At 42.2% G+C, this 27,788-nt stretch overlaps 1 protein-coding gene across 3 annotated transcripts; it reads right to left on the minus strand.

The window, feature by feature from the left end:
• Positions 1 to 5,898: 5,898 nt before the first annotated feature.
• Positions 5,899 to 27,758, minus strand: LOC121578027 (rac GTPase-activating protein 1). Of its 3 annotated transcripts, none has more exons than XM_041892075.2 (17): positions 27,537 to 27,758; positions 27,125 to 27,212; positions 26,429 to 26,631; positions 26,013 to 26,167; positions 25,732 to 25,801; positions 25,486 to 25,539; positions 25,221 to 25,298; positions 24,101 to 24,221; positions 23,809 to 23,954; positions 17,713 to 17,880; positions 17,397 to 17,495; positions 17,000 to 17,198; positions 16,470 to 16,575; positions 16,076 to 16,211; positions 15,704 to 15,812; positions 15,470 to 15,575; positions 5,899 to 7,573 (listed from the first exon to the last, which is right to left on the minus strand). In XM_041892075.2, the coding sequence occupies exons 2-17, from the start codon at positions 27,207 to 27,209 to the stop codon at positions 7,498 to 7,500; spliced, it is 1,911 nt and encodes a 636-aa protein (XP_041748009.1). In that variant the 5' UTR covers positions 27,210 to 27,212; positions 27,537 to 27,758; the 3' UTR covers positions 5,899 to 7,497. The 3 variants fall into 3 exon arrangements, with proteins under 3 accessions (XP_041748009.1, XP_041748011.1, XP_041748012.1); XM_041892077.2 differs by having other exon boundaries at positions 27,125 to 27,290; XM_041892078.1 differs by lacking the exons at positions 5,899 to 7,573; positions 15,470 to 15,575 and having other exon boundaries at positions 15,812 to 15,894.
• Positions 27,759 to 27,788: the final 30 nt, after the last annotated feature.

Genomic DNA, 27,788 nt, shown 5'->3' on the forward strand with positions numbered 1-27,788 from the left:
TTAGTAGAAATGTCTCCATTGCTGAAATTATATGGAGGGTCCATAGACCGGTCACTATTCATGGACACACAGCTGGGTACAGGTGATTCTGTTCTCTCCTGCTGGACCCTAGCAGAAGTATATAGAGAAAAAATAGTTACTTAGTCTCTCTGTAAACACAGACATTATTTTAAACTCAAAAACCAAAGTTACATCAATTGACCATCCAAACCTATCCCTGGTATTGAAGATATATGGAGGATTCATAGACCGGTCACTCTTCATGGACACACAGCTGGGTACAGGTAAGTCTGGTCTCTCCTGATGGATTGGGCTTCAACACAACAGAGACAGACCTTCAGTCTCTAACCTATTCTGTCTAATAATGATGATGTAATACAAGCTCAGACAGAACATACACTTGAAGTCGGAGATTTACATACACCTTAGCCAAATACATTTAAACTCAAGTTTTTCACAATTCCTGACATTTAATCCTACATTCCCTGTATTAGGTCAGTTAGGATCACCACTTTATTTTCAGAATGTGAAATGTCAGAATAATAGTAGAGAGAATGATTTATTTCAGCTTTTATTACATTTATCACATTCCCAGTGGGTCAGAAGTTTACATACACTCAATTAGTATTTGGTAGCATTGCCTTTAAATTGTTTAACTTGGGTCAAATGTTTTGGGTAGCCTTCCACAAGCTTCCCACAATAAGTTGGGTGAATTTTGGCCCATTCCTCCTGACAGAGCTGGTGTAACTGAGTCAGGTTTGTAGGCCTTCTTGCTCGCACACGCTTTTTCAGTTCTGCCCACACATTTTCTATAGGATTGAGGTCAGGGCTTTGTGATAGCCACTCCAATACCTTGACTTTGTTGTCCTTAAGCCATTTTGCCACAACTTCGGAAGTATGCTTGGGGTCATTGTCCATTTGGAAGACCCATTTGCGACTAACCTGTAACTTCCTGACTCATGTCTTGAGATGTTGCTTCAATATATCCACATAATTTTCCTTCCTCATAATGCCATCTATTTTGTGAAGTGCACCAGTCCCTCCTGCAGCAAAGCACCCCCACAGCATGATGCTGCCACCCCCCGTGCTTCACGGTTGGTATGGTGTTCTTCGGCTTGCAAGCAACCCCCTTTTTCCTCCAAACATAACGATGGTCATTATGGACAAATAGTTATATTTTTGTTTCATCAGACCAGAGGACATTTCTCCAAAAAGTACAATATTTGTCCCCATGTGCAGTTGCAAACCATAGTCTGGCTTTTTTATGACAGTTTTGGAGCAGTGGCTTCTTCCTTGCTGAACGGCCTTTCAGGTTATGTCGATATAGGACTCGTTTTACTGTGGATATAGATACTTTTGTACCTGTTTCCTCCAGCATCTTCACATGGTCCTTTGCAGTTGTACTGGGATTGATTTGCACTTTTTGCACAAAAGTACGTTAATCTCTAGGAGACAGAACGCATCTCCTTCCTGAGTGGTATGATGGCTCCGTGGTCCCATGGTGTTTATATTGCGTACTATTGTTTGTACAGATGAACGTGGTACCTTCAGGCGTTTGAAAATTGCTCCCAATGATGAACAAGACTTGTGGAGGTCTACAATTATTTTTCTGAGGTCTTGGCTGATTTCTTTTGATTTTCCCATGATGTCAAGCAAAGAGGCACTGAGTTTGAAGGTAGGCTTTGAAATACATCCACAGGTACACCGCCAATTGACTCAAATTATGTCAATTAGCCTATCAAAAGCTTCTAAAGCCATGACATCATTTTCTGGAATTGTCCAAGCTGTTTAAAGGCTCAGTCAACTTAGTGTATGTAAACTTCTGACCAACTGGAATTATGATATAGTGAATTATAAGTGAAATAATCTGTCTGTGTAAACAATTGTTGGAAAAATTACTTGTGTCATCCACAAAGTAGATGTCCTAACCAACTTGCCAAAACTATATTTTGTTAACAAGAAATTTGTGGAGTGGTTGATAAACAAGTTTTAATGACTCCAACCTAAGTGTATGTAAACTTCTGACTTCAACTGTACATTAGGAAAGGATGAACTTAGACACACAGTACTGACACTGTACATTACACACTCAACATAATACAACACTTTCCCCATGTCATACACGTTGTACACGTCTCATACAGACATATACATAATACATAATGGACACTTCTCTTAGACATTCTGTCAGTGGCATACTAACACAGCTCAGCTTTACTTATTTCTGTTTAGGTGTTTGATAGTCATGGGAATGAAGGATTTCAGCTTACACTTCGGAAGTGTTCAGCTTACACTTCGGAAGTGTTCAGCTTACACTTCGGAAGTTAGTGTAGTCTACAGTGTACATGCACACACACACACACACACACACACACTCGCTCTCTTCCTCCATTTCTCTCCCACCTTTTAGCTTTGGTGTCGGTGCCAGTGTTCCCCTCCTTTCTCTCCCCAGAGAGACTCATTTTAGAGGTAGTGGTCCCCTCCTCTCTCTCCCCAGAGAGACTCATGTTAGAGGTAGTGGTCCCCTCCTCTCTCTCCCCAGAGAGACTCATGTTAGAGGTAGTGGTCCCCTCCTTTCTCTCCCCAGAGAGACTCATTTTAGAGGCTGTGGTCCCCTCCTCTCTCTCCCCAGAGAGACTCATTTTAGAGGCAGTGGACCCCTCCTCTCTCTCCCCAGAGAGACTCATGTTAGAGGTAGTGGTCCCCTCCTTTCTCTCCCCAGAGAGACTCATTTTAGAGGCAGTGGTCCCCTCCTTTCTCTCCCCAGAGAGACTCATTTTAGAGGCTGTGGTCCCCTCCTCTCTCTCCCCAGAGAGACTCATTTTAGAGGCAGTGGACCCCTCCTCTCTCTCCCCAGAGAGACTCATTTTAGAGGCTTTGGTCCCCTCTCTCTCCCCAGAGAGACTCATTGAACCTAACCAAAGACATCCAGTATATGCTAACATTAAAGTAGAATACGTTAAAGTAGAATAGTTGTGTCAAGTTGTCTTGATGTCCTTTGGGTGGTGGACCATTCTTGATACACACAGTAAACTTTTAAACGTGAAAAACCCAGCAGCGTTGCAGTTCTTGACTCAAACCAGTGCGCCTGGCACCTACTACCATACCCCGTTCAAAGGCACTTAAATTTTTTGTCTTGCCCATTCACCCTCTGAATGGCACACACACACAATCCATGTCTCAATTGTCTCAAGGCTTAAACATCCTTATTTAACCTGTCTCCTCCCCTTCATCTACACTGATTGAAGTGGATTTAACAAGTGACATCAATAAGGGGTAATAGCTTTCACCTGGTCAGTCTATCTCATGGAAAGAGCAGGTGTTCTTAATGTTTTGTATACTCAGTGTACTGTATAACCCATCAACTTAGTGAATACCATTGGTGTTTAATATGAGGGTTTCAGCATGGAATATCCTTTATTTATATTATTTATTTTACTATGTCAATATGTCTTTGTTGTAAATATTTTGGCGCCAAACTGGTGGCAGTTGTAAAAAAAAAAAAGTACATTGTTGGATGAGTTGCGGACTTAACTTCAAATTATGCCATTGTTGATAGATGCTTTTTTAAAGGTACTTTCTCTTGAACGTTATGGTTTCTACTAGAAACTCATGGACAATATGGACCCAGATATAAAGATCAAAAAGTTATTCAACTATAAATCACCAAACTTTCCATAGATTCCCTTAATTACTAACATTATTGAAAATTAGGGTTAGCTTTCGTAAATTTAGCTTTTGTAAATTACCAGTAGTTTTGCAACCCTAACTATACTGACACATGTCCATGTAACTAAGGTGGGGAGGTTTAAAAAAACAATCTTACATCTGAAAACAAAGGTTTATAACTGTGTTTTCATTATGCTAAATTGACTGCAGTTTATTCATGTGGTCAGATTTTATATTGGGTGGTGTCAAATAAATGCATGTACTTACAAGTGATATGAAGGCTCTATCATTTTTTATTTTATTTTCCTTTATTCATGTATTTTACTAATCTCTGTTTCACTGACAGTGTAGAAGCAGTAACATGACCTGTCCAGTAGATGGCAAATTGTAGGCTTATTCCATAGACTTGGATCAGGGGAGAACGACTGCCCCCTGTCATTGAGGATTTCAAGTTCACAGCCAACCGGTGTACTGCAGGCAATGTTGTCAGAAAGCAGGATCCCCGATTATAGTCAATGGGAGTATGGTGATCTTTGTGGTCAATATTCATGTATATATAAAAATAACACATTCTGAACACAATCATACTACCAATACTTACTTCTATTTCACCAGATGTATGTGGATTGCAAACAAGGGGATCACACAATCCAGACTTTTAAAATCTTTTTTTGTTGTTAAACTGGGCCCAGACCATACATTTTTTTACTATAGACTTTACTATAGTCTGCTAAATGACTAAAATGTAAACATACATTTCACTATACTTTAAGCATCAGACAATACATTTCACTATTAGTTGGGTCCTTCCCTGGTCTGAAATCACAACATCAAATCACTGAAATATCTTCATTTCTGTTCTGGGAGAGATCCTTGGAATAGGTGTTGTTTGTGAACCTTCAACTGTAGCTCTGTTGCATTCTACAGTTGATCTTGTGATACAATAATATGTGGTCAAAGTCTGTCATCTCATTAACAGATGATGACTGGTGAGGTTTTAGGTGTGTAATAAAAGCCCAGTTTAATAATTAACAGAACAATATCTTCTTAACATCTAGTTATGATACATAGTATCCCATATTCACATTCACTCTTTTGATTTACACATACAAGCCCTCAGATAAAATCACATGCAACACACACATACAGTACATAGTGTACAGGTGTGTGTTTGTGAGCCAGAACCGTGGTAGTAGTATCAATTATGGATGTGGTGCATTTGTTGACCTTGAACACTCAGGATAAATCTTGTTTATTAGTATTTCAAATGAATGAACCTGGTTGAGGGCATTATTAAAATACAGAAGATTCTGTCCCTTTATCAGAACAGCTCTTGTTAGAGTGCAAATGGTCCAACCTTTGTAGTCAATGCAGCCATTAAGGAGAGGGATTGTCAGTAATGATAGACATGCAGTTTTAATGTACCAGAAGATAAGAGACTTGAGTCAGGAACAAGCAAAGGCTCACTCAGCCCGAATGTTACATTTCTAACTCTATGAAAAGGCATAAAGACTCTGGGCTGGCAAGCCTGGCAGACATTTTTCAATTAACTGTCGGAGGCATTCTCTCAGGTGACAGGAGACGTTTATGCCAGGGTGGCAGGCGCTAACGGGTAGGTAGGCAAGGCGGGCATGGTGGTATCTCTGCCCATTTGGGCTTGTAATGAGCCACTCTGATGAGCTTGTATGACAGCAGCCAGTGAGAAAGAAATACAAACTGGAAACAGCCAGCCAGGGATAAGAAGTGCAAATGAGAGCGAGGGAGGAGAGAAAATGCGTAATGTTTGCTGCTCTTAAGGCAGCAATACATTGTTTTAATGTGGCACCACAGCAGTAGCAGGCACTCTGTAGCAGCAGTCTGTTGTGTTTGCTACCAAATTGGAGGGAATAAAGTGATTTGCTGGTCCAAACTCTCTCTCTCAGAATCTCTATCACTCTCTCCACCCCCTTCCGTCTCTATCACTCCTACTCTTGCTCTCTCCTCCCCTCCAAACATCCTAGATGCGAATAACGCCATGCAGTCTGACGGAAGTACATTGGTTTCAAATGGGATGTGGTGCACACTAATGAGACTTTGCATATCATGATAATTGCAAGTAGCCAAGAACTTTCCTCAAAAATAGTTGCAGTCTTCAAAATCTGTGCTAGTAAGGATAAAAGAGAAGCCAGTACAACAGTTGAAAGGAAAATAATTGTGTGCCAATCTCTTCCTTCTTTTTGGGATTGAGATATAGCCTGAATCTATACAACCGGTAGAATGAGACGAAGTAAACTTCAGACAATTTTTTAGATCCGAAAACATTGGAGAAACTGATTTGATTGAAATATCCCTTTAATTCTGTCCTCGTGACCAAGAATCTGTGAGCATACCCAAAAAAAAAAATATGTTGGTAAAAACGTTATATTCACATGATCAACAATTGCATTTCTTAGAGGGGGAAAGATAGTATAAACAGTGCATTTTGATGGTGTGTCAAATGGTGCAATTACACCCCCTTGCGGAAAAAATAACAAAACTTGAAACTACTCAGGTAATGACAAATAAAAGGTGTATTCTGTGACTGACACACCTGAAAGGGAAATCACTTCAATGTTATTGTATAGAGACCAACTCTTTTCACATGTCCTTCACATCAAGTTTTACAATTGTTTGTGAGAATTTTGTATCAATAACAGGACAATTATAACCGTTTTTCAGATTCTTACAGAAACATCCTGAGGGCCATTCTCATGTTCTTTGTCATCTTTACATAATCCCCTCTTATGTGTTATCTAGTAAGTTTAGCATGATCATGTTACCGCAAAAAACTACTTAAAACCATCAATAAAGAAAAACATACAATCATTGCATTCCAAAATACAGATCACATTAACGGTTACAGGACAAGCCTGTACATTTTTTTTTTTTCCTTCTGTTCCAATCCAACGCTAGTGTACCACCAACTCTGTGATTACAATCACAGTATAAAACAGTATCACTACCAATGCATCATTTATACACCTAATCAACTTAGGCGTTACACAACACTTTATGTACTGTAATGTATAGTGGTCAATACCAGACCTGGGTTCAAATACTTTAGCTAGGCTTGATTGAGTTTGCCTGGCACAATGGAACTAATAGAATAGTGGCAAAACTGCAAATCCTGTCCATTTGGCACTCCAGGCAGGCTAAAGTAAATGATAACAGTACTTAAAGATTTGAAAAAAGTATTTGAGCCTATGTCAGATCATTACACAGAATGGTCATCAAAGGTCCTTGGTTTGATTTAGCAGCAACTTCACACTGGCTAACAGTTACTCTTTCTTCCATGATTTTACAGATCAGACCATACTGATTAATCATCGTAAATACCAAGATATCCCATTAAATATAGAGATTCAAATCTCATAGCCTAAAATATCAACATAAAAAGGATTAAGTGTTTTTTTGTGTAATAGTGGTTTTAGTTTAACGTTAAATAAAGCTATTTCAAGGCATTAGTGTTTAAAGCTAAATCAAATATTGCATAGTTCGTTAGAAAATAGTTTAAAATAAGTTTGATATAAAATTGTATAAAATATACTGCAGTAGTTTGCCATATTACAGTAGTAGATATGTTTACAAGAATGACGGTGTTTAAAGCAAAATATTGCACAGAAAATATATTAAAATAAGATTGATATAAAATGGTATAAAACATTGTGACATTGCAGAGGTTTCCCATGTACAGTGGCTACGTAAAAATTAACAGTTGTTCCTTGACCACATAACTGCATTATTGGTACTTTTTTTTAAAAAAGAGTTTCAAATAATGTTATTTTTTCCCATAATACCGTGGTTTGACCACTACTTCAGCTGAGGGGAGGCAAAGAAGCCTCCTTGGCGACTTGAGCTAGTGGATGCCTTGCTCTTGCTTCCAAATCTGTAAATATATACAAGAATAAAAAACATTAAACTTAACCACAGATTAAGCTAATTAAGCACAGATATAATCCAAGCTAACGAGAATATTAAAAAGACATTCAGACAGATTGATCACCCAAGAAACACATTTAGGGCTGACTCCATTTATTTGACTGGTCGATTGTTTGGTCGATAGGCTGTTGGTCGACCGAGATTTCCTTAGTCGAGCAGTAGGAAAAAAAAGTAATGGTGTACAAGACACCTGCCTGATTCACGCCTGTCTGAGTGGACTAATCCATTGTGGAGGCCGTGGGGATGGCACAGTCCATCACTAAGACATGTGCTACTGAAATTGTACAGTGGGGAAAAAAAGTATTTAGTCAGCCACCAATTGTGCAAGTTCTCCCACTTAAAAAGATGAGAGAGGCCTGTAATTTTCATCATAGGTACACGTCAACTATGACAGACAAATTAAGAAAAGAAATTCCAGAAAATCACATTGTAGGATTTTTTATGAATTTATTTGCAAATTATGGTGGAAAATAAGTATTTGGTCACCTACAAACAAGCAAGATTTCTGGCTCTCACAGACCTGTAACTTCTTCTTTAAGAGGCTCCTCTGTCCTCCACTCGTTACCTGTATTAATGGCACCTGTTTGAACTTGTTATCAGTATAAAAGACACCTGTCCACAACCTCAAACAGTCACACTCCAAACTCCACTATCTGTGTCAAAGGACACCAGAAACACAATTGTAGACCTGCACCAGGCTGGGAAGACTGAATCTGCAATAGGTAAGCAGCTTGGTTTGAAGAAATCAACTGTGGGAGCAATTATTAGGAAATTTAAGACATACAAGACCACTGATAATCTCCCTCGATCTGGGGCTCCACGCAAGATCTCACCCCATGGGGTCAAAATGATCACAAGAACGGTGAGCAAAAATCCCAGAACCACACGGGGGGACCTGGTGAATGACCTGCAGAGAGCTGGGACCAAAGTAACAAAGCCTACCATCAGTAACACACTACGCCGCCAGGGACTCAAATCCTGCCGTGCCAGACGTGTCCCCCTGCTTAAGCCAGTACATGTCCAGGCCCGTCTGAAGTTTGCTAGAGTGCATTTGGATGATCCAGAAGAGGATTGGGAGAATGTCATATGGTCAGATGAAACCAAAATATAACTTTTTGGCAAAAACTCAACTCGTCGTGTTTGGAGGACAAAGAATGCTGAGTTGCATCCAAAGAACACCATACCTACTGTGAAGCATGGGGGGTGGACACATCATGCTTTGGGGCTGTTTTTCTGCAAAGGGACCAGGACGACTGATCCGTGTAAAGGAAAGAATGAATGGGGCCATGTATCGTGAGATTTTGAGTGAAAACCTCCTTCCATCAGCAAGGGCATTGAAGATGAAACGTGGCTGGGTCTTTCAGCATGACAATGATCCCAAACACACCGCCCGGGCAACGAAGGAGTGGCTTCGTAAGAAGCATTTCAAGGTCCTGGAGTGGCCTAGCCAGTCTCCAGATCTCAACCCCATAGAAAATCTTTGGAGGGAGTTGAAAGTCAGCGACAGCCCCAAAACATCACTGCTCTAGAGGAGATCTGCATGGAGGAATGGGCCAAAATACCAGCAACAGTGTGTGAAAACCTTGTGAAGACTTACAGAAAACGTTTGACCTGTGTCATTGCCAACAAAGGGTATATAATAAAGTATTGAGAAACTTTTGTTATTGACCAAATACTTATTTTCCACCATAATTTGCAAATAAATTCATTAAAATCCTACAATGTGATTTTCTGGATTTTTTTCTTCTCATTTTGTCTGTCATAGTTGACGTGTACCTATGATGAAATTACAGGCCTCTCTCATCTTTTTTAAGTGGGAGAACTTGCACAATTGGTGGCTGACTAAATACTTTTTTCCCCCACTGTATATGGTTATACAGTGGGGAAAAAAGTATTTAGTCAGCCACCAATTATGCAAGTTCTCCCACTTAAAAAGATGAGAGGCCTGTCATTTTCATCATAGGTACACGTCAACTATGACAGACAAAAATGAAAAAGAAATCCAGAAAATCACATTGTAGGATTTTTTATGAATTTATTTGCAAATTATGGTGGAAAATAAGTATTTGGTCAATAACAAAAGTTTCTCAATACTTTTGTTATTTACCCTTTGTTGGCAATGACACAGGTCAAACGTTTTCTGTAAGTCTTCACAAGGTTTTCACACACTGTTGCTGGTATTTTGGCCCATTCCTCCATGCAGATCTCCTCTAGAGCAGTGATGTTTTGGGGCTGTCGCTGGGCAACACGGCCTTTCAACTCCCTCCAAAGATTTTCTATGAGGTTGACATCTGGAGACTGGCTAGGCCACTCCAGGACCTTGAAATGCTTCTTACGAAGCCACTCTTCGTTGCCCAGGCGTGTGTTTGGGATCATTGTCATGCTGAAAGACCCAGCCACGCTTTCATCTTCAATGCCCTTGCTGATGGAAGGAGGTTTTCACTCAAAATCTCACGATACATGGCCCCATTCATTCTTTCCTTTACACGGATCGTCGTCTTGGTCCCTTTGCAGAAAAACAGCCCCCAAAGCATGATGTTTCCACCCCCATGCTTCACAGTAGGTATGGTGTTCTTTGGATGCAACTCAGCATTCTTTGTCCTCCAAACACGACGAGTTGAGTTTTTACCAAAAGTTCTATTTTGGTTTCATCTGACCATATGACATTCTCCCAATCCTCTTCTGGATCATCCAAATGCACTCTAGCAAACTTCAGACGGGCCTGGACATGTACTGGCTTAAGCAGGGGGACACGTCTAGCACTGCAGGATTTGAGTCCCTGGCGGCAGTGTGTTACTGATGGTAGGCTTTGTTACTTTGGTCCCAGCTCTCTGCAGGTCATTCACTAGGTCCCCCGTGTGGTTCTGGGATTTTTGCTCACCGTTCTTGTGATCATTTTGACCCCACGGGTGAGATCTTGCGTGGAGCCCCAGATCGAGGAGATTATCAGTGGTCTTGTATGTCTTCCATTTCCTAATAATTGCTCCCACAGTTGATTTCTTCAAACCAAGCTGCTTACCTATGCAGATTCAGTCTTCCCAGCCTGGTGCAGGTCTACCATTTTGTTTCCGGTGTCCTTTGACAGCTCTTTGGTCTTGGCCATAGTGGAGTTTGGAGTGTGACTGTTTGAGGTTGTGGACAGGTGTCTTTATACTGATAACAAGTTCAAACAGGTGCCGATTAATACAGGTAACGAGTGGAGGACAGAGGAGCCTCTTAAAGAAGAAGTTACAGGTCTGTGAGAGCCAGAAATCTTGCTTGTTTGTAGGTGACCAAATACTTATTTTCCACCATAATTTGCAAATAAATTCATTAAAAATCCTACAATGTGATTTTCAGGATTTTTTTTCTCACTTTATCTGTCATAGTTGACGTGTACCTATGATGAAAATTACAGGCCTCTCTCATCTTTTTAGTGGGAGAACTTGCACAATTGGTGGCTGACTAAATACTTTTTTTCCCCACTGTATTACATAAGAACAAATGGTGCAACACTAATAACAATAAATGCACTTTCTATTTTGCCATCAGTGCCTTTTCCTAGACCATGTTGCTACGTCTATAACAGCAAAGTTAACCAGCATATCTGTGTTGAGAACAATGTGACGGCGGCAGCAGCGGAGTTAGGAGAGGAGAAAACAGCCCTCGTCTTAATTGTCTAAGAAAAGTGAGGAGAGAGGAAACCAACTTAATTTGGTCTATAATCAATAGTCTAACTGTTAAATGGGCCTGGCTTTATAGATCATCAATACATCTACAGAAATAAGACAGATTCTGCTTCTGTTTGAGTGTTTGTTTAATAGCCTACTGATTCCCTGAGCACCAAGCCTCAGCAACCACATCGGATAAACTATTTCCCAAATCCAGCTGTTTTTAATCTTTATTATGCTGTAATAAAAGCTTTACACTTTAAATTTTTTTTAATGACAAAGCGACACTTGAATAATTAGCGTAAACAATAAATAAACCGTTCCATTTCGGAATTAATGCGACTGTTTGTCTTTGCTGTAATAAGGGCTTTACAAAAAAACGTCAGACTCTCTGGTATGCTTATAATATATTTAATGTAGTTTACATTGTTCCAAACGGTCAGAAAAATGATATTGTAATCTATACAGCACCTGTTTGGCAAATATAATATGCACGCAGCGCTTGCTCCTTACCTTATTTTTCTTGATCTCCAGTATTTTCCACAACTAGTCACATTTATTCCACACATCTGACTTCCCCTTTACCTCTTGATCAACCAGTAAACATTGCCCCGTTTCGAGTTTATTTGTCACGTCCTCTGCATCCATTTTGCTGTCACGTGTTACGGTGTTCGGAGTTTGTTATAAGCAATTTATTGATGTGATTATGATATGCTATAGGTCAGGCCCTATTGGTCACGTGCATGCGATACATACATGTGTCACGTAAAGGAGAGCAAAGGTTGAGGGAATAGGGAATGTTTTTCCTAAACAAATTAGGGATTTCGGTAACAGAACTTTTCACTCAGATATGGCTGTAATTATGTTGAAGCATCAGCAACACGGACAGCGCAATAAATAAAGTCAAATTTGAATCTGACTTGAATCTCTGAAATGGTTGACGATGTTCTTTCAGGGTGGCCCAGTGTGTACTAGACACCAAGATGGATATCACCAATCAACACTGTTGATGTCCTGTGGTGGTCGCTGCAGCAGGGAGGAGAGAGAGACAACGGGTGCTAGTCACACAGTCACTCGCTGTCATTTTTTTAAAACACAGCGCTGCAAGTCTGAGCCCGGTCCAGCACAATCAAACCAAATTGCGGTCGGACTCCCTCTAGTCATTTGTGTGTCTTAACTGGGATATGCTTAACACCCCGGCCATCCTACAATCTAAACTAGATGCCCTCAATCTCACACAAATTATCAACGAACCTACCAGGTACAACCCTAAATCCGTAAACATGGGTACCCTCATAGATATCATCCTGACTAACTTACCCTCTAAATACACCTCCGCTGTCTTCAACCAGGATCTCAACGATCACTGCCTTATTGCCTGCGTCCGTAACGGGTCCGCGGTCAAACGACCACCCCTCATCACTGTCAAACGCTCCCAAAAACACTTCAGCGAGCAGGCCTTCCTAATTGACCTGGCCCAGGTATCCTGGATGGATATAGATCTCATTCCGTCAGTAGAGGATGCCTGGTTGTTCTTTAAAAGTAATTTCCTCTCAATCTTAAATAAACATGCCCCATTCAAAAAATACAGAACTAAGAACAGATATAGCCCCTGGTTCTCCTCAGACTTGACCAGCACAAAAACATCCTGTGGTGTACTGCATTAGCATCAAATAGCCCCCGCGATATGCAACTTTTCAGGGAAGTTAGGAACCAATATACACAAGCAGTTAGGAAAGCAAAGGCTAACTTTTTCAAACAGAAATTTGCATCCTGTAGCACTAACTCCAAAAAGTTTTGGGACACTGTAAAGTCCATGGAAAATAAGAGCACTTCCTCCCAGCTGCCCACTGCACTGAGGCTAGGAAACACTATCACCACCGATAAATCTACAATAATCGAGAATTTCAACAAGCATTTTGCTACGGCTGGCCATGCTTTCCACCTGGCTACCACTACCCTGGCCACCAGCTCTGCACCCTCCGCTGCAACTTGCCCATGCCCCCCGCTTCTCCTTCACACAAATCCAGACAGCTGATGTTCTGAAAGAGCTGCAAAATCTGGACCCCTACAAATCATCTGGGCTAGACAATCTGGACCCTTTCTTTCTAAAACTAGCCGCCGAAATTGTCGCAACCCCTATTACTAGCCTGTTCAACCTCTCTTTCGTAACGTCTGAGATCCCCAGAGATTGGAAAGCTGCCGCGGTCATCCCCCTCTTCAAAGGGGGTGACACTCTAGATCCAAACTGTTACAGACCCATATCCATCCTGCCCTGCCTTTCAAAAGTTTTTGAAAGCCAAGTCAACAAACAGATCACCGACCATTTCGAATCCCACCGTACCTTCTCCGCTATGCAATCCGGTTTCCGAGCTGGTCATGGGTGCACTTCAGCCACGCTCAAGGTCCTAAACGATATTATAACCGCGATCGATAATAGACAGTACTGTGCAGCCGTTTTCATTGACCTGGCCAAGGCTTTCGACTCTGTCAACCACCGCATTCTTATTGGCAGACTAAATAGCCTTGGTTTCTCAAATGACTGCCTCGCCTGGTTCACCAACTACTTCTCAGATAGAGTTCAATGTGTCAAATCGGAGGGCCTGTTGTCTGGACCTATGGCAGTCTCTATGGGGGTGCCACAGGGTTCAATTCTTGGGCCGACTCTTTTCTCCGTGTATATCAATGACGTCGCTCTTGCTGCTGGTGACTCTCAGATCCACCTCTCACGAGACGACACCATTTTGTATACATCTGGCCCTTCATTGGACACTGTGTTAACAAACCTCCAAACGAGCTTCAATGCCATACAACACTCCTTCAGTAGCCTCCAACTGCTCTTAAACACTAGTAAAACTAAATGCATGCTCTTCAACCGAACGCTGCTTGCACCCGCCCAGCCGACTAGAATCACTACTCTCGACGGGTCTGACCTAGAGTATGTGGACAACTACAAATATCTAGGTGTCTGGTTAGACTGTAAACTCTCCTTCCAGACTCACATTAAGAATCTCCAATCCAAAGTTAAATCTAGAATCGGTTTCCTATTTCGCAACAAAGCCTCCTTCACTCATGCTGCCAAACATGCCCTCGTAAAACTGACTATCCTACCGATCCTTGACTTCGGCGATGTCATTTACAAAATAGCCTCCAACACTCTACTCAGCAAATTGGATGTAGTCTATCACAGTGCCATCCGTTTTGTCTCCAAAGCCCCATATAATACCCACCACTGTGACCTGTACACTCTTGTTGGCTGGTCCTCACTACATATTCGTCGCCAAACCCACTGGCTCCAGGCCATCTATAAATCACTGCTAGGCAAATCCCCGCCTTATCTTAGCTCATTGGTCACCATAGCAACACCCACCCGTAGTCTGCGCTCCAGCAGGTATTTCTCACTGGTCATCCCCAAAGCCAACACATCCTTTGGCCGCAATTCCTTCCAGTTCTCTGCTGCCAATGACTGGAACAAATTGCAAAAATCTCTGAAGCTGGAGACACTTATCTCCCTCACTAACTTTAAGCATCAGTTGTCAGAGCACCTTACCGATCACTGCACCTGTACACAGCCCATCTGAAATTAGCCCGCCCAACTACCTCATCCCTATATTGTTATTTATTTTGCTCATTTGTACCCCAGTATCTCTATTTGCACATCATCTCTTGCACATCTATCATTCCAGTGTTAATACTAATTGTAATTATTTTGCACTATAGCCTATTTATTGCCTTACCTCCATAACTTGCTACATTTGCACACACTGTATATATATATATGTATTTCTGTTGTATTTTTGACTTTGTTTTGTTTTACCCCATATGTAACTCTGTGTTGTTGTTTTTAATCGCACTGCTTTGCTTTATCTTGGCCAGGTCGCAGTTGTAAATGAGAACTTGTTCTCAACTGGTTTACCTGGTTAAATAAAGGTGAAATAAAAATAAAATAAATAAAAAACTATTTAATCAAACAGTGCGCTTAAAGCATCAGACAAGCTCAGCGCATATAGTTGTTTTGATTAAAACACATTGGATTTGTTCATATATGGAAAAATACAAGTTTAAATATGACAACTCTCAGTCGACAAATTATTATTTTTTTGTCGGGGACAGCGCTAAACACATTAGACCCATTTGAGATATGCATTAAGATCTGAGGGGGAAGAGCCCTATGGTTAGAGTGTGCTGCTTACATGGTGGTGCTAGAGAATGTCTGTTTCATGCGCTGGGACAGGGAGCTGGAGGAGGGCGTTTTAGTCATCTGGTGTTCTGGAGTGGTCACTGGCCCCAGCATGCTCACTGTGTGGTGAGAGAATTAACACATTTAGGAGAAAATTATTATTTCAAACTGGCGAATATTGCGAAAATAATTTTGACACTACTGTATGTCTATAGGACAGGAGAGACTGGTTCTCAATGCTGCTTACCTTTGTGGTCTGGAGTGTTGTAGCAGTTAGCATTGTCTGGATGGGTGTGCTGCTCCACTGTGAACGGTCTCCAGTACTCGTAAGGAAGGTCCAACAAGCGCTCCATCACCTGTTTACATCAATACGAATCTCTCAGAACTGTTATCACCACTTAAGAATAGCCTTGTGTAGAGATAACAGTACTTTCAGCTCTGTGGAGAGAACCATTGTTATTGGGTACAGTAATATAATGTAATAAGAATATTCTGTTAAACTAGACAGCTGATAAATAAAATGTCCACATAATATAGAAATAACTTAAATTCAGCTTAGGGTCTGTGTACATCTTTTACATATGCATGTCTAAATACATTTGTATAGATCCCTACATACCCGTGGTTGTCTATTGGTGTCGTGCAGGATGGTCATGGGGTCTGGGTCTGGGACGGCATGGCCCACCAGGGTGGGTCCAAAAACTCTGGCCAGATTGGTGATATCCATCTTGGTGTCTAGTACACACTGGGCCACCCTGAAAGAACATCGTCAACCATTTCAGAAATTCAAGTCAGATTCAAGCTCCTGCAGTGCCTTGTGAAATCAGGACTTGATTTTAAACTAGTCTTTGATTATGGGGGGCGGTTACCACAGAATATCAACATCCACCACTACAGTTTACAAACACGTGCAGGCAGGGGCACCACTTTTGACTGGTTTTGCAAGTTACAGATTGTGCCTTAAATGGTGGCTTGATGGAGTAACCATGAGGTAGTTTGAAGCTCTGCTATACCTCTGCAGGTGGATGGCCAGATAGGCCAGAGTGTCTCTGTTGGGTTGGGGCAGCTCACTGATGGTCTGGTAGATCATCGCCAGGCTACTGCCATCTTCCTGGATTTCTGTGTGCAAGGCAAGAGAAGTGATATAAGAAGAGCTCCATAGACAACTTACAAGGTGAAGAAACCAATCTGTCCAATATTACATTTTCATTTCGAGTGCTTGGTAAGAGAAGGTTCTTTCTATCTGCAAAAAGATGAATCAGAGATAATTGGCTTTAATATTTCAAACCCTCATTGGTTTGAATGGTGTCAGCATGTTTTATTGAATTGGCTGTATTTAGAGTACTATATAGGTAGAGAACATTGAACAGAACAAGTCTCAATAACTCAATTCTGCCAAGAATGTAGATAGACCCTTATAGTCCCAAGCTCTCGATTTGCATATCAGAGTTAAATGACTGCACTTGACTAACATAACCAAAATAACTTCTAAGTTTTACATTTATTAAACCCCTTAAAAGACAGCCAAAAGCTGAAGACAGACCTGCAGCCTCCATGAAGTCGCGGTTGAGGCGGAAGGTGAGGAGGGGCTCCGGGAGGTTTCTCAGGAAGTCCTTGAGGAGGCCTGTGACACAGTGGATGTCCTCCACCTTGGCCAAGGAAGGCACCGTCCTCCCCCGCAGGAATCTCTCCTTCAGCTCCTTCACTGTGCGCCCCTCGCCTGACACGCGGTACAGACCCGTCTGATAGGGAGTGAGAGAAAAATAAAGAATGGGATGGAATATTAACTGGCAGTCTGGATGAAGAGTGATGACATCAGTTCAACAGGAATGATCAAGGTAAAAACAAAACATTTGTAAAGAGTGCTGATATGCGTAAAGATTATTTGCTTAAAATTGAATTTTGTAAGTGCTAAAATGGCAACTTTTGAGGCTGCTCACCTCATGTAAACCCCTGTGCTCGATCTCCTTGACACAGTGGACCACCAGGGCAGGGATCATGGGAGAGGAGGAGGGAGCGTAGTCTGCAAGGGTGCTTGGCTGCAACACAAGATACACACTTATGACATGGGACGTTTGGAGAAGGCATTCAAAACACAGATGGTACCGATACAAATCAGTCAGAATACGTATAACAATACCCAGGACCCTGAATCATAAATACAAAATCATTAGTCTTAATTACTGCAGTATAAGCATTGCAAATATGAAGTGTTGTCAATCTAAGAATGTATAACTAACTCTGCAGGTGTAATACCTCTCTGGTCCTGATGGGGGTGGTGTCTGTAGAGATAGGGTTACATGGCAGGGGGCAGCGGTCGCGGCACTCTGGGTGAGCCACCAGCCTGCAGTCCTGGCACCTCAGGTAGAGCTTCCCGAACTTGGTCTTCCTTCCACACGGCACGCAGAACTCTGACCTGATCACCTGTGTAAGGAGAAGGGACGGGACAGACAGAGGTTAGTGAGACGGGACAGACAGAGGGTAGAAGAGGGAACTGGACAGTGCATTCGGAAAGTATTTAGACCAATTGACTTTTTCCACATTTTGTAACGTTACAGCCTAATTCTAAAATACAGTTGAAGTCGGAAGTTTACATACACCTTAGCCAAATACATTTAAACTCAGTTTTTCACAATTCCTGACATTAAATCCTAGTAAAACTTCCCTGTCTTAGGTCAATTAGGATCACCACTTTATTTTAAGAATGTGAAATGTCAGAATAATAGTAGAGAGAATGATTTCTTTCAGCTTTTATTTCTTTCATCACATTCCCAGTGGGTCAGAAGTTTACATACACTCAATTAGTATTTGGTAGCATTGCCTTTAAATTGTTAACTTGGGTCAAACGTTTCGGGTAGCCTTCCACAAGCTTCCCACAATAAGTTGGGTGACTTTTGGCCCGTTCCTCCTGACAGAGCTGGTGTAACTGAGTCAGGTTTGTAGGCCTCCTTGCTCGCACACACACACTTTTCCAGTTCTGCCCACAAATGTTCTATAGGATTGAGGTCAGGGCTTTGTGATGGCCACTCCAATACCTTGACTTTGTTGTCCTTAAGCCATTTTGACACAACTTTGGAAGTATGCTTAGGGTCATTGTCCATTTGGAAGACCCATTTGCGACCAAGCTTTAACATCCTGACTGATGTCTTGAGATGTTGCTTCAATATATCCACATAATTTTCCTTCCTCATGATGCCATCTATTTTGTGAAGTGCACCAGTCCCTCCTGCAGCAAAGCACCCCCACAGCATGATGCTGCCGCCCCCGTGCTTCACGGCTGGGATGGTGTTCTTCCACTTGCAAGCAACCCCCATTTTTCCTCCAAACAAACTTCCGACGTCAACTGTAGGTTGGAGTCATTAAAACTTGTTTATCAACCACTCCACACATTTCTTGTTAACAAACTAGTTTTGGCAAGTCGGTTAGGACATCTACTTTGTGCATGACACAAGTAACTTTTCCAACAATTATTTCCCTGTATTACAATTCCAGTGGGTCAGAGGTTTACATACACTAAGTTGACTGTGCCTTTAAACAGCTTGGAAAATTCCAGAAAATAATGTCATTGCTTTAGAAGCTTCTGATAGGCTAATTGACATAATTTGAGTCAATTGGAGGTAGACCTGTGGATGTATTTAAAGGCCTAACTTCAAACTCAGTGCCTCTTTGCTAGACATCATGGGAAAATCAAAATAAATCAGCCAAGACCTCAGAAAAGAAATTGTAGACCTCCACAAGTCTGGTTCATCCTTGGGAGCAATTTCCAAACGCCTGAAGGTACCACGTTCATCTGTACAAACAATAGTACGCAAGTATAAACACCATGGGACCACGCAGCCGTCATACCGCTCAGGAAGGAGACGCGTTCTGTCTCCTAGAGATGAACGTACTTTGATGCGAAAAGTGCAAATCAATCCCAGAACAACAGCAAAGGACCTTGTGAAGATGCTGGAGGAAACAGGTACAAAAGTATATATAGCCACAGTAAAACAAGTCCTACAGTGAGGGAAAAAAGTATTTGATCCCCTGCTGATTTTGTACGTTTGCCCACTGACAAAGAAATGATCAGTCTATAATTTTAATGGTAGGTTTATTTGAACAGTCAGAGACAGAATAACAACGAAAAAATCCCGAAAAACACATGTCAAAAATGTTATACATTGATTTGCATTTTAATGAGGGAAATAAGTATTTGACCCCCTCTCAATCAGAAAGATTTCTGGCTCCCAGGTGTCTTTTATACAGGTAACGAGCTGAGATTAGGAGCACACTCTTAAAGGGAGTGCTCCTAATCTCAGTTTGTTACCTGTATAAAAGACAACTGTCCACAGAAGCAATCAATCAATCAGATTCCAAACTCTCCACCATGGCCAAGACCAAAGAGCTCTCCAAGGATGTCAGGGACAAGATTGTAGACCTACACAAGGCTGGAATGGGCTACAAGACCATCGCCAAGCAGCTTGGTGAGAAGGTGACAACATTTGGTGCGATTATTCACAAATGGAAGAAACACAAAATAACTGTCAATCTCCCTCGGCCTGGGGCTCCATGCAAGATCTCACCTCGTGGAGTTGCAATGATCATGAGAACGGTGAGGAATCAGCCCAGAACTACACGGGAGGATCTTGTCAATGATCTCAAGGCAGCTGGGACCATAGTCACCAAGAAAACAATTGGTAACACACTACACCATGAAGGACTGAAATCCTGCAGCGCCCTCAAGGTCCCCCTGCTCAAGAAAGCACATATACAGGCCCGTCTGAAGTGTGCCAATGAACATCTGAATGATTCAGAGGAGAACTGGGTGAAAGTGTTGTGGTCAGATGAGACCAAAATCGAGCTCTTTGCCATCAACTCAACTTGCCGTGTTTGGAGGAGGAGGAATGCTGCCTATGACAAAGAGAACACCATCCCCACCGTCAAACATGGAGGTGGAAACATTATGCTTTGGGGGTGTTTTTCTGCTAAGGGGACAGGACAACTTCACCGCATCAAAGGGACGATGGACAGGGCCATGTACCGTCAAATCTTGGGTGAGAACCTCCTTCCCTCAGCCAGGGCATTGAAAATGGGTCATGGATGGGTATTCCAGCATGACAATGACCCAAAACACACGGCCAAGGCAACAAAGGAGTGGCTCAAGAAGAAGCACATTAAGGTCCTGGAGTGGCCTAGCCAGTCTCCAGACCTTAATCCCATAGAAAATCTGTGGAGGGAGCTGAAGGTTCGAGTTGCCAAACATCAGCCTCGAAACCTTAATGACTTGGAGAAGATCTGCAAAGAGGAGTGGAACAAAATCCCTCCTGAGATGTGTGCAAACCTGGTGGCCAACTACAAGAAACGTCTGACCTCTGTGATTGCCAACAAGGGTTTTGCCACCAAGTACTAAGTCATGTTTTGCAGAGGTCAAATACTTATTTCCCTCATTAAAATGCAAATCAATTGATAACATTTTTGACATGCGTTTTTCTGGATTTTTTTGTTGTTATTATGTCTCTCACTGTTCAAATAATTCTACCATTAAAATTATAGACTGATCATGTCTTTGTCAGTGGGCAAACGTACAAAATCAGCAGGGGATCAAATACTCGTTTCCACTCACTGTATATCGACATTACATTTACGTCATTTAGCAGACGCTCTTATACAGAGCGACTTACAAATTGGCATAACCTGAAAGGCCGCTCAGCAAGGAAGAAGCCACTGCTCCAAAACTACCATAAAAAAGCCTGACTACAGTTTGTAACTGCACATGGGGACAAAGATCGTACCTATTGGAGAAATGTCCTCTGGTCTGATGAAACAAAAATAGAACTGTTTGGCCATAATGACCATCGTTATGTTTGGAGGAAAAAGGGCTTGGCTTGCAAGCCGAAGAACACCATCCCAACCGTGAAGCACGGGGGTGGCAGCATCATGTTGTGGGGGTGTTTTGCTGCAGGAGGGACTAGTGCACTAGTAGATGGCATCATGAGGAAGGAAAATTATGTGGATATGTTGAAGCAACATCTCAAGACATCAGTCAGGAAGTTAAAGCTTGGTCGCAAATGAGTCTTCCAAATGGACAATGACCTCAAGCATACTTCCAAAGTTGTGTCAAAATGGCTTAAGGACAACAAAGTCAAGGTATTGGAGTGGCCATCACAAAGCCCTGACCTCAAGCCTATAGAACATTTGTGGGCAGAACTGAAAAAGCGTGTGCGAGCAAGGAGGCCTACAAACCTGACTCAGTTACACCAGCTCTGTCAGGAGGAATGGGCCAAAATTCACCCAACTTATTGTGGGAAGCTTTTGGAAGGCTACCCGAAACGTTTGACCCAAGTTACACAATTTAAAGGCAATGCTACCAAATACGAATTGAGTGTATGTAAACTTCTGACCCACTGGGAATGTGATGAAAGAAATAAAAGCTGAAATAAATCACTCTACTATTATTCTGACATTTCACATTCTTAAAATAAAGTGGTGATCCTAACTGACCTAAGACTGGGAATTTTTACTAGGATTAAATGTCAGGAATTGTGAAAAACTGAGTTTAAATGTATTTGGCTAAGGTGTATGTAAACTTCCGACTTCAACTGTAGATTATTGTTTTTTCCCCTCATCAATCTACACACAAAACCCCATAATGACAAAGAAAAAACAGGTTGATACATTTTAGCAAAGTTATTAAAAATAAAAAGATGAAATATCACATTTACATTAGTATTTAGACCCTTTACTCAGTACTTTGTTGGAGCACCTTTGGCAGCGATTACAGCCTTAAATCTTCTTGGGTATGACGCTACAAGCTTGGCACACCTATATTTGGGGAGTTTCTCCCATTCTTCTCTGCAGATCCTCTCAAGCTCTGTCAGATTGGATGGAGAGCGTCGCCGCACAGCTATTTTCAGGTCTCTCCAGAGATGTTCGATCAGGTTCAAGTCCGGGCTCTGGCTAGGCCACTCAAGGACATTCAGAGCCACTCCTGCATTGTCTTGGCTGTGTGCTTTGGGTCGTTGTCCTGTTGGAAGGTGAACCTTTGCCACAGTCTGAGGTCCTGAGCGCTCCGGAGCAAGTTTTCATCAAGGATCTCTCTGTACTTTGCTCCGTTCATCTTTCCCTAGATCCTAACTAGTCTCCCAGTCCCTGCCGCTGAAAAACATCCCGACAGCATGATGCTGCCACCACCATACTTCACTGTAGGGATGGTGCCAGGTTTCTTCCAGACGTGACACTTGGCATTCAGGCCAAAGAGTTCAATCTTGGTTTCATCAGAAAAGAGAATCTTGTTTCTCATGGTCTGTGAGTCTTTAGGTGCCTTTGGCAAACTCCAAGCGGGCTGTCATGTGCCTTTTACGGAGGAGTGGCTTCCGTCTGGCCACTCTACCATAAAGGCCTGATTGGTGGAGTGCTGCAGAGATAGTTGTCCTTCTGGAAGATTCTCCCATCTCCACAGAGGAACTCTGGAGCTACTTCAGAGTGACCATGAGGTTCTTGGTCACCTCCCTGACCAAGGCCCTTCTCCCCCAAATGCTCAGTTTTGCCGGGCGGCCAGCTCTAGGAAGAGTCTTGGTGGTTCCAGACTTCTTCCATTTAAGAATGATGGAGGCCACTGTGTTCTTGGGGAACTTCAATGCTGCAGAAATGTTTTGGTGTCTTTCCCCAGATCTGTGCCTCGACACAATCCTGTCAGAGCTCTACAGACAATTATTTCGACCTCATGGCTTGGTTTTTGCTCTGACATGCACTGTCAACTGTGGGACCTTATATAGACAGGTGTGTGCCTTTCCAAATCATGTCCAATCAATTGAATTTATCACAGGGGACTCCAATGAAGTTGTAGAAACATCAAGGATGATCAATGTAAACAGGATGTACCTGAGCTCAATTTCGAGTCTCATAGTAAAGGGTCTGAATACTTACGAAAATAAGGTATTTCTGTTTTTTATTTTTAATACATTTGCAAACATTTCTAAACACCTGTTTTCGCTTCGTCATTATGGGGTATTGCGTCCTAGAGCAAACCAACATGTATGTGTCCGTGAGAGTCTCATCTTTCCATAGAGGGGTCATAGTAGTCTGTAGGCCGAACCTTTCAGACGCCACAGAGATTTTCATGAGAAGACCGATTTTCAGGATGTCTCATGGTCTGACAAACACTGCTCTAGCTCTGTCACCTGATGCGGAAGTGCGACATAGGCGGATGTGGTGGATTGAGACGCATCCAATGCATAAAAATAGATATCTCTAGCTTAAACTGATGGATTTTGATGGGGATTTTAAAAAATGCTAATTAGATTCCCACCGAACAAAAAAAGTGTATTACAGACAAAAGTGTATTACAGATAAAAGTAATAACAGAACGTGTACTGTTTTGGCAAGGAACTCGTGCTTTCGGGCCCCCATTTTGACTCTGGATGTTTTGGTTGGGGGCGGAGCCTCACTGCATGGGGTGTTGAGAGCCTCGCTAGCTGTCTCTGATTGGTCAATAGAAGTAGAGTCCCAGCCCTGAGCAGCTGGGAAAACAAGAGAACGTCGAGTTTTTACCCCTCAAACTGTTTTTTTATTTCATTTTCTTCAAATTGAAAATGTTGATACATTGTGCGCATCTGAACATGGCTGTCAAGAATAAGGTACTGTAGGCTTGCTAGTGCCGTCTCACCGGTCCTCCTCCTGCTGCCGGTCCAGAAGCCAGGCACTGTCTCGATGGTGGACACAGCCTCTACCGGACCTCCGTTGACGGGCACTGTGATGGTGGTCTTGGTCACTATGGACTCGTTCACCTGTAATAATGCATATATAACTTAAGAGTCACATGAAATAATAGTTTAAAAGGAGAAAGCAAAACACAGAAGCATTTATTTTTTTTACAATTTGAAGCAACTGATGGTCTACAGAGCAATGTTTTATTTACACGCAAACATTTGAGTGATGCGTGCGCATGCTAACATCAAAAAGCCCTGTAGCAGAATAGCTTTACACTGATGTTGGTACCTTGACAAACTTAGCAGTGAGTGAGTGATGACCATGAAAACGCACGATGGCTGTAGCTACTGTATGTTCAACAAGTATATTATTCTTCTGGCTTTATCTAGCTCTACCTTGCCTAGCTTGGCTTACTAGGTAATCAATCCTCTGACATCTGCAATGTTGTAGACCATAACCATCTGATTACTTTTGTTAACTTGCATGTGCTACATCTGAAGTTGGATGTTGTCAAATTTACTTAAATGTAAACAAGCCTCTTTCTTGTGCCAAACTGAGCACGCAACTTTTCATGACGCAGACCGGAAATTGGTATTTTGACCGAAATTCAACACATTGAATACCAGTGTGCCGAGTGCTATTCAAATCAAGTGAAACTACGGTTAGAAATTTTTACACTCCAAGTTTTTCTGTAGTATTAGCTACATTGGAGTTAGTTTCAGAAGCCTGGCTACCCATCCACACCGCTCCAGCCAAACAGACCTTTCTTCTCTACAATTAGTTGGGATTTCCCTCTCTCCCGTACGATTTCTAGAATGCAAACACATTCTGACTGTTCTGATTGGTCCTAGAAACCAATTCGTTGGGTCGGAGCCAGCCTACATGATGACGTTATCAACTTCGATACTCTGATTGGTTAGAGAAGATCCAATTGCTGATTAATTTGTTTTGTACAATGCCCCTCATTTTGAAGTCACACAAACAACTTCTAGGATGGCAGTTTCATGTATGTAGCGATCAATAGAGCAGAGGAATTAAATTCAGGGTGAGTGGTCAGGCAATGCATTGAGTAGTACCCTCTCTGAAGTGCGGCCAGTGGAGCGGGGTTTCTTCACCACCTGCTGGGGAGGCTCAGCAAGGATTCTGGAGGAACGCTGTGGAAACAAATAGGAATGACTGAGTTAACAATACTTCCAAATGACTGAGCATTGTAGAACTACATTCCCACCCTATCCTTCACTACAGATCCTTTAGATATAAAATGACAACAACAAAAAAATGTACGTACATTTCCATTGAGGATCTGTCAGGCTATAAACTAAACAGTAACTCTCCACTCACCCTTTTCTGGAGTTTTCTCAGTCGCACTGTCCTCATCACAGAAGAGTCACAATCCTACAGGAAATATAGAGTGATGACAACCCCATAGTTCATGTTTATATAGGTAGTATTAGTGTGGCTATATCTATTTGACACTTTTTCTATTTTGGCATATTGTATTCATGTATTTTTGTGATGGTGCCACTACAATGTCCAAGACAAATGTCCCCTTGTGGACAAGGTGAAAATGTAAAATGCAATACTTACCAGAGAATCATCAGTTTTGTCATAGCTAATGTCTGACAACAGGGAAGCAGATTCATCTATGGTGGTTAACCTGAAAGACATGACAGGAGGCTTGGTTGCAATCACTGTTCTGAATCTGAACAATCTGGGTCATATTCACGAAACAAAAAAACTGAATCAAACGGGACGAAACAGGGTAGGCATATCTAATTCTGTCCTAAAAGATACATTTATTTTTGTTCATTGTAATGAACGCAGGCCAGACATGGATGATGAGGGCCTAATAAAGGACTGTACAGCACCTGTGGCTGGTGTTGAGGTTGTTCTTGGCAGCCAGCGCGGCCTGGGAGTGGGCGTTGAGGAAGGCCAGAGCAGAGCGCTGCTCCTCACTCAGGTGGAGGCTGCTGCTGGAGCTCTCCGCCACCAGCATATCCCGGATTAGCTGGATTTGACGCTCCTACACACACACACACAGAGATCAGGAAATTACCCCACAATGTTATAGCCTACCAAACAGTGTGATTTTGTGAATTTCTTATCAACTCATAACTAGTAACTAATTAATCTAACCATAAGCGTCTTCAAACTTTGTCCTCTTTTTGACAATAAACATCACAAATGAGATGCATTACGCAATAGAAGCCACCACAACATGTACAATTATGATGTAGAATCACCTGGGACCTGTACTGTAGCTGTCCTATAACTGTTTACCTACCAGTTTCTCGTAGTCTGCCTCTGCCCGCTGGCGCCGTCTGATCTCCACATCCACCTGGTTGCGGGCGTGCTTCAGCTTGACCTCCAGAGCCCCCCTCTCCATCTCTGTTTTGGTCAGCACCTCCTTGCAGGCTCCCAGTTCCTCCTCCCGCTGCAGCCACTTCCGCCTGCAGTCCTCAAAGTTCAGAGCCATCTGTATGAACTCTGAACAAAGAAGTAAGGCCAAGGGGATGGTTATTGGTTGAAGATCTGCTTTCATCTCATTCAGACTAGTTTACTCTTTTGAAGTCAATCTCCCCTATGGTTTTTCAGGTGAGGGGTGAAGGGGGGGGGGGCATTGATGCCAACATTCTTTCAGGCAGGTGGCAACAGAGATGGGCAAGGGTCCCGCCTTGCCTAAGTGAATGAGCAATAAGTACTTTTGTTATCCATTTTAGATTATTTAACTTTTTTCAAACCTACCAATACCCCCTTTCAATTTTGGGGTCATCAAGTGTCTTGTGCAAGGGCACCTGGAATTCTCACTCCTGCAAACCTCCAGTTGTTAGTTAATCTTTCAATGTCATTACACCTGGGATTTCAACCAGCAACAACCTGCCAGCCAGTGAGTTTCTGGTCTGCTGAAAACTTGCCATCCCTGATATGCATGGGCACGGATTCAACCTTTCACCAAAAGCATGCGCCACTGGTCACTTACGTGGTTCGATGCCCTCATTGAGAATATCGGAGTGTGCACGCAGATTCTGGAACTGGTTGTACAGGTTCAACACTGTCGATTCCATGTCCTGATAAAGCAAGGTGCCAAAATGACATGGGGGGACCGGTCACGTGACAGAAACCCAGCAGGGGACTTCAAAGATTTTCTAGCAAAGACAGTACAGTATGGTTTAGAAACTATTTCTAGTATAGCTTTTCCTCTCCGACTTTATTTATTTGGTAGGTAGTTATAATGTTAGCAAGATTATAAATAATAGATAGCTAGCCTTGCTGCCAAAGTTAGTAAAACTGATTGAAACACTTTTTAGCAAGCAGGCTAGCTAGCTAGCTAACGTTAGCTAACTTTCGTTTTTTTTTAACAACACTTAAAACAAACATGAACAGATACTTACGGCCTTTGGTCCTTCCTAGAACAGTGTCCCACGGCTGATGTTTCCAGCTGCTATCAAAGGCAACTTCTATTGTAATTCGTGATAATAAGTGGACTACGTTGTCTCTAGCCACACAAGCTACCACACCTGTCTGGTTCAACTTTTCCAAGGGTTTCAAAAACCAGGCGCCGAGGAAGAAGGCGTTTCTTCGGGCTGGGTTTTCTGACACTGCAGATGGCAGTTATTTGTGCATTATCGCCACCATGAGACTTG

This window comes from Coregonus clupeaformis, chromosome 12 (genome assembly GCF_020615455.1).
Source record: "Coregonus clupeaformis isolate EN_2021a chromosome 12, ASM2061545v1, whole genome shotgun sequence".
NCBI lineage: Eukaryota > Metazoa > Chordata > Actinopteri > Salmoniformes > Salmonidae > Coregonus > Coregonus clupeaformis.

Excerpts from the sequence above, each read along its gene's own strand:
- LOC121578027 (XM_041892075.2), bottom strand. The coding sequence starts at position 27,209 with ATGGAATCGACAGTGTTGAACCTGTACAACCAGTTCCAGAATCTGCGT. Across the intron at positions 26,168-26,428 it reads AGGCAGACTACGAGAAACTG|GAGCGTCAAATCCAGCTAAT; the intron begins GTAGGTAAACAG and ends GTGTGTGTGTAG. Across the intron at positions 17,881-23,808 it reads ACGAGTTCCTTGCCAAAACA|GTGATCAGGTCAGAGTTCTG; the intron begins GTACACGTTCTG and ends CTCCTTACACAG.